Source organism: Sminthopsis crassicaudata, chromosome 3 (genome assembly GCF_048593235.1).
Source record: "Sminthopsis crassicaudata isolate SCR6 chromosome 3, ASM4859323v1, whole genome shotgun sequence".
Taxonomy (NCBI): Eukaryota; Metazoa; Chordata; class Mammalia; order Dasyuromorphia; family Dasyuridae; genus Sminthopsis; species Sminthopsis crassicaudata.
This window is the reverse complement of record NC_133619.1, coordinates 332,771,725-332,784,087: the sequence shown is the minus strand read 5'-3', so window position 1 is coordinate 332,784,087 and position 12,363 is coordinate 332,771,725. Positions and strand designations below refer to the sequence as shown.

The following is a 12,363-nucleotide window of genomic DNA, read 5'->3' as shown; positions in this document are numbered from 1 at the left end:
GAAGATCCGATTGGCCGATTGCGGAAAGTCGAAGCGCCGCATTCGGCGGGAACCAAACGGGAAACGGAAGCCCCAGGAACGGAGGAAGGCGGCCCGAGAGGGTCACGGTTCCTATGGCTGTTAACTCTGTCAACCGCCTGGCTTCTGGCCGGAGGCTCGATGGACGCCTCAAGGTCCGAGAGACGGTGAGGTCCGGGCCCCGGTCCTCGCAGGTGAGGAGGTGGAGCACGGGCGGGATCTGGATTCTCACCAAGCAATAGTTGTCCTGAGGGTAGGGATCGGAACCTTAAAGTGGGAGCGCGGAGACCCACGGACCCTCGGTGGGAGCGGGCAGCGGCCGGAGGAGGGAACGCCACCTTAGTGGTTTGCAGAGATAGTCACGACGTCCCGCAGTCCGGCACCCCTGCGAGGGCGCTTCTGCCCCCGCCCTTGCGGCCGCGCGAAGGTTTGGGGGCTGCTGAAACCCTCTGGCCGCCCAGCGCCTTCTCCCTCACACTTCCCCGCGTGATCCCATCGTTTTCCTCCCGGCTTGTTTGTTTCGTAATTAAAAAACTTTAAACCATCCATTTAGAAATACTTCGAGTTCCCAATTCTCGTTTTTCCAGCCCTTCCCCTTATAGTTTGAGAAAGCAAGTATTAGGAGGTCAGTTATACGTGTCCCGTTTATTTTCAATCTCTCCCTTACTGGCCGCTTTTCTTCTGCCTCAAAAAGCTCACTTGCTCTGGTCGTGCTGTATTGTCCTTTGTGTTATCATCTTTAAAAGAAAGTGCGGTAGGTGGGGACGTATGTATGTACACACATTTTACTAGTTAAGCATTCTTGTCCATATATGTGTGGTTAATCATACACACTTTGCATGCTCATGCATATGTATATATGTATATATATTCACGCCCTAATATACACACATAAGTGAATGTAACTATTACAACAGCCCTGCTGATGGAGCCCTCATCTACCCTCTCCCTGCAGTGGTTTCCTATGACCTGTCATCATTCACCTAAACTCTTCACTTTTAATTGGCAGATGTAGCAGCCTCTTCTTGATCTTCATCGCCCTCCATTATTTTCCTTGCTCTCTTCTCCCTATTTCTCAGCTTCCTTTGTGAATCTTCATCCAGGCCACACTGGCTAACTTTTCCTCAGGACTCTGTCTTGATACCTCTTTTCCTTTTCTATTATTTTACATGGTGATAGCATTAGTTCCTATTGGTTCAGTTGTCATTTCTATCCTGCTGATTTTCAAATCCATCTTTTGCAGCCCTAACCTCTCTATGTCTTCCAGTCTCATATCTCCAACACAGTGGTCCTCAGACTTTTTAAATAGGGGGCCGGTTCACTGTCCCTCAGACTGTGGGAGGGCCTGACTAGAGTAAAAACAAACCTCACACTGTCTCCGCCCCTCAGCCCATTTGCCATAACCCTGCAGGCCGAATAAATGCCCTCAGCAGGCGGCATGTGGGGAGGGGGGGCACTTAGTTTGAGAACCCCTGTTCCAACAGTATATGGGACATCTCAAACTCAAGTCCCATTGACATCTTAAGCTCAACATATCCAAAATTGAACTATCCTCTCTCCAAAACCTATTCCCTCTTCTACTATTGAGGTTACCATCAACCTCTCAGAAACATCCCTAAGTACTTAGACTTAATTTTGTATTCCTCACTCTACTGTACCCGCCCCCACTCCTAAAGCAAATCTGTTGCCCAGGCCTCTTGATCTTAATTTTGTAACATCTCTGGAATATGGAAATCTCCTTTTCTCTTTTGACATTCCTACTCTGCTTGTGCAGACCTGACCGCCTCACACCTGAACTGGGAAATACCCTGCTAGTTAGTCTCCTTCTCCAAGTCTCTTCTCACTGTAGTTAATCTGCTTGTCTGCTAAAATGATCTCCCTAAAGCAGAAATCTAATCATGCTGTCACACAAGCACATTCAAACTTTAGTGATTCCCTATCACTCCAGAATCAGATGTAAAAATATCTGTCATTCAAAACTCTGAATAAATCTTTTCCTCTCACCCACTTTTCTAGTCTTCTTATACTTCAAATCACTACTACTTTCTACTCTGCAATCCAATGACATTAGCCTCCTTGTTCTTCCTAGCACAGGACTGCTCTGGATGTTATCACCAACGGTCCCTGCTCTCTCCCCTAATAAGAGAGAAAACTTATGATGGGCCAAGTATTAGGAATACAAAGAAAGGCATGGGATAGTCCCGAAGCAATTATGTACAACAAGTTATTTATAGGATGTAGTTTCAGAAGTAAGACTAAAATTGAAGGGAGATGAGAAAGGCTTCAAGAAGAACAAGATTTTAACTGAGATGTGAAGGATATTGGGAAAGCTCAGAGGCAGTGACAAGGAGGAAGAACATTCTAAGCGTTGGGTACAATCAGTGAAAATGCACAGAGTTGGAAGATGCAGGTGTTTTACTCCATCTCTTAATTCTAGGCATTTTCTCTGTTACTTCATTTAACCTCTGGAACCTCAATCCTCATCCTTTGTAAATTTTCTGCTACATTAAACAGTCATCCATTGCTTGAAACTTTCTTTTTTAGGACTCTTCCCATGAAGCTGATTTAAAAAAAAAAATAAATGGTTCTTCTTTCTCTTCTCAGCCATAATGACTGTTCCTCAACTATGGGTGAATTCTCAACTTCCCTCATTTTAAACTTACCTTAGTCTTAGAGAATGTTCATCTCTCCATTCCTAAATTATAAATGACTTAAACAATCATCAGTTTGCTAATGATGCCCAAGTCTGCTCTGATTTCTCGTTAGCATCGAACTCCTATAATTTCAACTGCTTACAAAATATCTCCAATTGCCTAGTCTTGTCTTATATTGTCATCAAACTCAGTTTAAGTTTATTAAGTTTAACTTTATTAAGTTTCTTCCTATTAAAAATTATTATCTTTACCAGAGCATTCATTTCTGTCAGTGGTGCCACCATTCTCCTGACATTCTAATCTTATATCTGAGTTATCTTTGGTTTCTCCCTCTTCTTTTCCAACTCCCACAAGTCTTTTACTATGTTGTATTATTTTCTAGAGTTTGTTTCTTCCCTTTTTTTGTCATAGCCACTAGCTTCATCATATACAATTTTTAATGATCTCTGCCCCTGGTCCTTCCTCACTCTAGTCCATTCCATTTAATATTATCAGATTAGATCTCTTAAAATTATGTTTTTATCACATCATTTCTCCCAGATCAGGAACCTCCTACAATGGCTTTCTAGTGTATCAAATACAAACTACTCAGCCTGGCCTTGACTCAACTCAAACTCTTCTTTCATGAAGAGTTTCCAAAATAATTTCACCCTATAGTTATCTTTCATTTATATTTAATTTCCTTATCAGTTATGTATTTTCTGTTCCATATTATCTTACTCTGATTGATGAGATCCGTGAGTAATACCTTATTTAAAAATAAACAAAACCCAAACTTGTATTTAAGTGACTGCTGATCCATTTGCAGCAATCATGTTGAGAAGCTCTCTACTTTTTCCATCAAAATGACTATAATTTCATTTGCAACTATGTTCAAAATTATTAAATTATATATACCATTTGATTCAGTGATAGCACTAATATGTCTATACCCCACCAAAAAAAAAAGAAAAAGGCCCATAAATATAAAAATGCTTATAGAAGATCATTTTATGGTATCCCAAAACTAGAAACTGAAGTAATTCAAATAAGTCAGATAAAGTACTACTATGTTTCAAGAAGTAATGGAGGGTATGGTTTCAGAAAAACATGAGAAAAGAAATGAATGATCCAAACTTAGCTGAGCCAAAAATAATAATCTTGTAAAGATAAATAACTTTGAAAGACCTGGGAATGCTAATCAGAGTGATCAATCACAATTCCAGATTATTCATGGTGAAATTGGCTGCCTTTCTGATAAAAGAGGTGATGGACTCAATGTAGATTGAGTTATTTTGAACAGGTCTAATGTGAGAATTGGTTTGATTGACTATACCTGCATGTATGACACTTTTTTTCCAAAAGTGGAAAGAAATAGGAAGAAAAAGCAGATTTTCATTTGGAAAATTATTTAATCTATGATCAGAATAAATGTCACAATAGCAATGAAATAACTATCAAACATTTTTGGAACTTTGCCTTTTGAAATTATCTTTAGAGCCTCAACTCATTCTAAATGGAGGCAAATCTTTAACCCTATCTTCTTTACCCTATCTCAATGGATTTTGGAAAGATTCAAAAGTCACTGTAAGATACTTGTAATGAATGAAATCATAGGATCTCTGACTTCAGAGACCATTGAGTTGAATTTCCTCATTTTTCTAATGAAAATACTGACACCTAGAAAGATTAATTGATTTATACAGGGACACAGAGCTAGTAAGTATCTGAGACTGGATTTGATATTATGTCCCTTGATACTAAATCCAATGTCCTATTTACTACTTTGGGAACTGTATAATACTAAGTAAAGAATTCTGGGATTTGTAGTCAGAAAACTTTGGTTCAAACTCTTTAACTCTGCTTCATAGTAAAGTGGTTTGAACACTCCTTAATTTGAACTAGACTCAACAACCAAAATAGAACACACACAGTCTTCAAAGACAATAGTGTTAGTTTTGAATTTTTTTGGTAAGGATAATAATACTTTCAAACACTGGGCTCAGTATACCTAATAAAAATGTTCGGTAAAGGTCCTATCTAATATGGAACATATCTATTCAATCTATATCCATCTATATCCAGGAGCATAACTTCTTTGCTGTTCTTTGAACAAGACACTCATCTCTTGACTCTAGGCATTTTCACTGGTTCCTTTCGTGCTTGGAATGCTCCCCTTCCTCCTATCTGCCTCCTGACTTCTCTAGCTTTCCTCATGTGTAAGCTAAAATCCCATAGAAAACCTTTCCCAAACCTCCCTAATTCAAGTGTATTTCTTCTGTTGATTATTTCCAATTTATCCTTCATATAGCTTATATATGAAGCTGCTTGAAAGTATGGGCTGTCTTTTTTTTTTTATCCCACAATGATGGGATATAAATGTGGTGGTAGTGATAAGGATTTATATAGTGCCCAATGTGTGGTAGGCACTATGCTAAATGCTTTGCAAATATTAACACATTTGAGTCTCACAGTAACCTAGAAGATAGGCATCCCCATTTTACAGATAAGGGAAATGAGGCAAGTAGATAAAGTGCCTTGTCCAGAGTCAGACAGCTCCTGAGTTCTGAGCCTAAATTTGAACTGGTCTTCCTGACTCCAGGTATAATGCTCTATTCACTGTTTCACCTAGCTAAGTATTTGGTTTCTATTGACTGACACCCCTGGGTACATAGGCTGTGTGTGTGTGTGTGTGTGTGTGTGTGTGTGTGTGTGTGTGTGTGTGTGTGTATGTGTGTGTTATATTCTCAGTAACCAAAAAAAAAAAAAAATGTGCTAGTATTTCTCTACTGAAATTCTAATGTGATACTTTATCAAAACATAGAGGTGACTGGATTCTCAAATGAAGAATAGACTCTTATCCCTTTCCAAGCTAGAAAGAAGCCTAATGATAGACTCTATGTCTGTCATTCCAGGACTAAGTTACCTTTAAAAGGTAACATCAAGATGTTGGATTTTTTGACATAGAAACTCTTCAAGTCAGTCTACTAATTTGTAAAGGGATCACAATTTACATGAATGGAAGAAGAATTTGCACTAACAGCCTGTTTTTTTTTTTCAGTTATGTGAGACAGCATGGATTGGTAGAGGATTACAGTACATCACAGATTAGATACTTGTGTTTAAAAGTTTTCTTATGAAGAACAAGTTTTACTATTAATCATTCATCTCACAAGGAATATTTAATATAATATTTTGATTATGTCAGAATATTTTGGGTTTTGTATGTACATGAAAACTATAAACTTTAGGTTGGATTTAATTCATTTAAGAATAATTAGTAATGCTGCTAATGTACTATAATAAAAATATTTGGACAATCACTTTAATATTCAGCAGGTATCAGCAGGAAGACAGACTGGATCAAGTAAATTAACAACTGGAAAGAAAGGGTAAGAAATTGTATAATTTAAGGAATTGGGGGGTTTTAATAGGCTACCTAGTCTTTGACCAAAACTATAATGAAATACCTTCAAACATACTGATGGCTTTCCATTCATTTAAAAAACTCTGGTCAATTTGGGTCCATATACTTCCTTGTTTGTGTTTCATTGTTTCACAAGCTTTACCATTAGGACTTTATAAAGTATCTCATCTCAAAACTTATTACTATATTGTAAATGTTTTTCTTCATATTCGCTCCTAAAAAAAAAAAAGAAAGAAACATAGTGATTACTTATTATCATTTTTCAAAACCACTAACAGATTTGAATACTGTTACTAAGTTATACCTTGGCCTTCTTTCCATACTGAAGAACCAGATTACCTTAGTTTTTTCTTACAAGGTCTCTAATTGGACCTATTCTGAACTGGCACTAAGTTTTCTTTTATCTTATTTCAGTTGAGGTTCAGAAATAATGTCTCTCTCTCCCTCTCTCTTTTAAAATTAATTGATTGATTTTTTGATTTGCAAAGCATATGCATGGGTAATTTTTCCAAGATTGACCCTTGCAAAGCCTTTTGTTCCAAATTTTCCCCACCTCCTCCCCACTCCCTCCCCTAGCTGGCAGGTAGTCCAATACATGTTAAATTTGTTGAAATACATGTTGAATCCAATCTATGTATACATATTTATACAGTTATCTTGCACAAGAAAAATCAGATCAAGAAGGAAGGGAAAGAAAAATTGAGAAAGAAAACAAAATGCAAACAAATAACAGAGAGTGAGAATGCTATGTTGTGTTCCATACTCAGTTCCCACAGGCCTCTCTCTGGGTGTAGATGGTTTTCTTCATCACTACACAAATGGAACTGGTTTGAATGCTCTCGTTGTTGAAGAGAGCCATGTCCATCAGAATTGATCATTGTATAGTCTTGTTGTCATGTACAATGATCTCCTGGTTCTGCTCACTTCACTTAGTATCAGTTCATGTAGGCCTCTCCAAGCCTCTCTGAAATCATCCTGCTGATCATTTCTTATAGAACAATAGTATTCCGTAGCATTCATATGCCATAATTTATTAAGCCATTTTCCAATTGATGAGTATCCACTCAGTTTCCAGTTTCTTACTACTACAAAGAGGGCTGCCACAGATATTTTTGCACATGTGGGTCCCTTTTCTTCCTTTAAGATCTCATTGGGATATAAGCCCAGTAGAAACACTGCTGGGTCAAAGTATACACAGTTTGGTAATATTTTGAGCATAGTTCCAAATTGCTCTCCAGAATGGTTGGATCCATTCACAATTCCACCAACAATGGATTAGTGTTCCAGTTTTCCCACATTCCCTCCAACATTTGTCATCTTTTCCTGTCATTTTAGCCAATCTGATAGGTGTATAGTGGTATCTTAGAGTTGTCTTAATTTGCATTTCTCTGATCAATAGTGATTTGGGGCACCTTTTCATGTGACTAGAAATAGTTTCAATTTCTTCATCTGAAAATTGTCTGTTCATATCCTTTAATCATTTATCAATTGAAGAATGGCTTGAAATACTATAAATTTGAATCAATTCTCTATATATTTTAGAAATGAGGCCTTTATCAAATCCTTTGAATATAAAAACATTTTCCCAGTTTATTGCTTCTCTTCTAATCTTGTCTGCGTTTTGTTGGTACAAAAACTTTTTAACTTAATGTAATCAAAATTATCTATTTTGTGATCAGTAATGATCTCTAATTCTTTGGTCACAAATTCCTTCCTCCTCCACAAATCTGAGAGGTAAACTATCCTATGTTCTTCTAATTTATTTATAATATCATTCTTTATGTCTAGATCATGAACACATTTCAACCTTATCTTAGTATATGGTGTTATGTGTGGATCCATGCCTACTTTCTGCCATACTAGATTTATAAAATGTTGTGAATTTCTTCTCTAGTAAAACATTTTGTCCATATTCCTTCAGACATTAAAAAGCTTTTACTTGCATCTTTTCAAATTAACTTCCTGTCTCTTTCAGAGGACAATCTCAAACACTCTCAAATTGTAATAAGCAATTTACATTAAACAAATTTAATGTTTCAGTCAAAAACAGCATATGCAATCATCAAAGGCAGTAATATTACTTATAAATTTGCAAGGATATTAACAAATCTCTTTGAACTTTTGCTTAGTATGCCTAGCAAAGATTTTCATTAAGGTTCCAATGTAATATGCAGTATACCAAGTTTCTGTATACCCATCTGTCTCCAAGGACATCAACCTCTGTGCTGTTCCATACACAAGACATTTCTTCATTTCTTGACTGAACATTTTTCACTGGCTTTCCCTGTACTGGAATGCTCTTCTTTATTTCTGCCTCTTAACTTCTCCACTATCTTCAAATAAGAGCTTAAATCCCATTAAAAGGAAATCCCCTTAAATTTTTTTTTAGTTTTAAAGATTTAAAATCTTTAAATAGATTTCTAATGATGACTAAAGATAGCAAAGATATCTTATTATATAATTAAATGAAGCATCATTTGTTCTTTAACTTTGACATGTGGGGTTTTTGAAATGTATATTTAAGTTGATTTTTTAAAAGCCAACATAATGCCTTTGTTTTCCAGGATCCATATGAGAAAAATAGCCCGTGCTGATATAGATTCTGGTTACTCCCTGCACTCTACTGATTCTGATGAACAGGTAAGAATAAAAAATATATATCAATATTTCATCACTGGGGCAGCTAGATGGCACAATGGATAGAGCACGGGCCCTGAAGTGAAGAGGACCTGAGTTCAAATCCAGCCTCAGACATGTAACACTTTCCTGGGTCAGTCCTAATTGCCTAAGCAAAAAAAAAAAAAAATCCATCACTATAGACACAAAAGTTCATTTAATTCAATCATTTGTAAATCCTAATCAATGGAAATATTTACATATAATATTTATATAATGACAACTAGGAAACACGATTTTTTCCTCTTTATTTCTTGTCATTATCTTGCTTCCTCTTCCCTTATCTTGCTTCTCAGTTAGTCACTGTGTACACATCTTTTGCTGAACCTCACAGTTAGAAATCAGTATAGATCAAATCCTTAATGATGTTTATTGTGCCCAGACCTTAGATCAGTACAACCACTTGATTCTAGACAAAATTGTATTGTTATTCAATCATTTTTCAGTCATGTCTGACTTTTTGACTTCATTGGGGATTTTCTTGGTGGAGATATTGGAGTGATTTGATATTTTCTTCTCCAGCTCATTTTACTGATGAGGAAACTGAGACAGGCAGGGTTAATTGATAAATAATTGTTTAAGGCCAGATTTGAATTCAAGAAGGAATCTCCCTGACTTAAAACCCAATGCTTTTTCTACTGTGCTGCTTAGACATAGGTAACATTCTTCAGGAAGGAGAGTACATATCTTTGGAGTACCTTCCTAGACTATGCATTATTCTAAAAACTATCACAACACACACAGGATGGAGAAGGACTATATATATATATATATATATATATATATATATATATATATATATATATATATATATATATATATCCAGGCCTCAGCAACTATTGTACCTCACAGATTGTAGTCTCCTTTTCTGACTTCTTTCCTCTCTTTCCTACCCTGGATTACATGGAAGCAACACAAATTGTACAGCTCACTCTCAAATATACCAAAATTGATTGCATTGCCTGACTTTTTTTTATTGCCTTTCTTTTTTAAAGCATACTCCTAGACCTCAACAAGGCAGGGTAATAATAGTTTGGTTGAACGTAGACATATCTGCTCTGCATTCTAGGTTTTTGTGACACTGCTCCCTTCTTGTTCTCCTGTCTGTCTGCCTGATTCTCTGCAGTTTTTGATGGTTCTTCATCCATTTTATACCCACTGACTGTTGCTATTCCCCAAGGCTCTGTCTTGGGCCCTCTGTCTCACTTGGTAGTTTTTATCAGTTCCCATGAATTTCAATTTCTATGTAAATGATTCCTAGAGTCTAGTCCTAACCTTTCTCCTAAATCATGCATTACCTCTAGCCATCTAACTCGATGTCCCAAAGGCAGTCAAACTCAGCATATACGGAACATAATTCATTATTTTTATCTCCACAGACTTTATTACTGCCATTCTCCTAGTGCACAGTTTTAGTGTCATTTTCACTCTTACGCGCATATCCATTAGATGGCCAAAAATTATCATTTCTACCTCCATCTCTAGGATATATCCCTTCCTCTCCACTCATACAGCCATAACTTGAATTCATGCCTTCATCAACTTTCCCCTGAATTATCCAATAACCTGCTAACTGGTCTCCTTGGACAAGCCTGTCCCCACTCCAATCCATGTTCCACTCAGCTATCAAAGTAACTTTTGTAAAGTGTAGATCTGAATGTAACACTCTCATGTTCAGTAATGATCCATTCAGGATCAAATATAGAATCCTCTGGCATTTAAAACCTGCTCTCTTCTTCTTAATGTTGCTTCCTTCTCTGAGATTACTTCCATCCATTGTGTGTGTGTGTGTGTGTTTGGTGGCATGTTTATTCAATTTTTCATTCATTTTATATGCCTTGTTATTTACATGTCATCTTTCTCCCTTAAAATGCATAGTTTAAGGCAGGGACTGTTTTTGTTTTTGTCTTTCTTTGAATTCCAGGCTGCTTAACATATAAATAAGTTCTTAATAAATGCTTACTGACTGACTGCAGATAGCTCTACTGTCTTCTCCCTTGTGCTCACATCTTCTTAGTTTTATGTTTATTTTCTTTAACTAGAATTTATTCTAAAAGATATTTTATTTACAGGTTGGAGCAGTGCCCCAGGGACTTGAACGTTGTGCATCTTTATTCAAGGATATTTTGCAAAATGAAGGTTAAAATTTGTTTTTTATTAATGTTTTATTGATATGCATTTTTTTTTAATTGTGTAAGTTGTGTATTTTAGTGACTTTTGGCTTAAATTAATCTTCAGAGACAACCTATGGGAATCCAGGAAAAGGATCTTCTGGGAAGCTTGGATCCAGATCTTGGGAATACAAAGGAAATAAACCAAAAAAGAAAGGCCTCCCCAAAAATGTTGCTCCTTCTTGTGTCCGTAAAGAAATTTGTAAGCACTTTTCTTTTTTTTCTGATTTAAATATAAAGAATGAATCTGAGGTTTCTGTTCATTAGCAAATACCTTTTTTGTTTGATGATATTTTTGTAATTCATTCTATAACTAGTTCTCATAGTTGGAAAGGTTATTCTTTATCTATCCTGCTAGCCATCTGCTCACCATTACTATGTTTATTATCTAGCATGTTTCTTCCCTCACATGTTATGCCCTCTCATTCCCCAAATAATAGCTATCCAGTATAACTCCTGTAAAACAGCTCTTAACGTTTCTTAAAATTTGCAGGTAGAACTCCTTAGGACCATGTTTTTAATTGCTTAAGATAAAATGTGCAGGATTATAAAAGACAACAATTATATTTAAATAGAGCTGTAAATATATTTTAAAAAACAAATTCATAAATCACAGGTTAATTGTGACCCAAAAGCAATCCATAAAAAACTCAGCAAGGTGACATGTAACAGAAATGAAAATCTGATAATTCACTTTACAATTTAGGAAAAGTAAGTCATACTGCTGGGGTTATGTGTTTCAGTGACACGTACTTCAGAATGAATTTAAGAAAACATAAATCCTTTTCTATGAGACCTGCTTATATTATCAGCATCCAAAAGACCAGGAATGTAGTAGTTTTTTGTTATTTGTAGAATATTTTTCTTTTCTTTTTATTTTTTAAAAATATATGTTAATGTTTAGCATAAATTGGATTGCTTCCTATCTAAGGGGGGGGTGAGGGGAAGGAGGAGAAAATCTAAAGCACAAGGCTATGTAAGGGTCAGTGTTGTCAAATTATCCACACATATGTTTTGAAAATAAAAATCCAATATATGTAAACATATTTATACAATTTTTTTGTAAAAAATTTACTGCATAAGAAAAATCTGATCAAAAAGGAAAGAAAATGAGTAAGAAAACAAAATGCAAACAAACAATAACAAAAAGAGTGAAAATGTTATGTTGTGATCCACAATTAGTTCTCACAGTTCTTTCTCTGAGTGTAGAAGGCTCTCTTCATCACAAGATTATTAGAACTGGCCTCAAATAAAGCATTGTTGGAAAGTCACATCTGTCAGACTTGATCATCATATAATATTGCTGTTGCCATGTATAATGATGTGATTCATTCTGCTCATTTCACTTAGCATCAGTTCATGGAACTGATTTGGATCTTCATAGCCAAAGATAGCCACTTCCCTTAGAATTGATCCTCATAGGAATACAGAGAGGCTT

At 36.1% G+C, this 12,363-nt stretch overlaps 1 protein-coding gene across 3 annotated transcripts in view; it reads left to right on the top strand.

The window, feature by feature from the left end:
• The first annotated feature begins 55 nt into the window (after window positions 1-55).
• Window positions 56-12,363, top strand: part of CCDC14 (coiled-coil domain containing 14) — a 39,686-nt gene continuing 27,378 nt past the window's right edge. Inside the window, exons 1-5 of one of the 3 annotated variants that reach the window (XM_074301421.1) lie at window positions 56-212; window positions 5,991-6,043; window positions 8,643-8,718; window positions 10,827-10,893; window positions 10,993-11,127. In XM_074301421.1, the coding sequence (XP_074157522.1) occupies window positions 114-212; window positions 5,991-6,043; window positions 8,643-8,718; window positions 10,827-10,893; window positions 10,993-11,127 (430 nt within the window). In that variant the 5' untranslated portion in view covers window positions 56-113. Of the gene's footprint in view, window positions 213-5,987; window positions 6,044-8,642; window positions 8,719-10,826; window positions 10,894-10,992; window positions 11,128-12,363 lie in introns of all 3 variants that reach the window. The other 2 variants (XM_074301420.1, XM_074301424.1) reach the window with 2 other exon arrangements.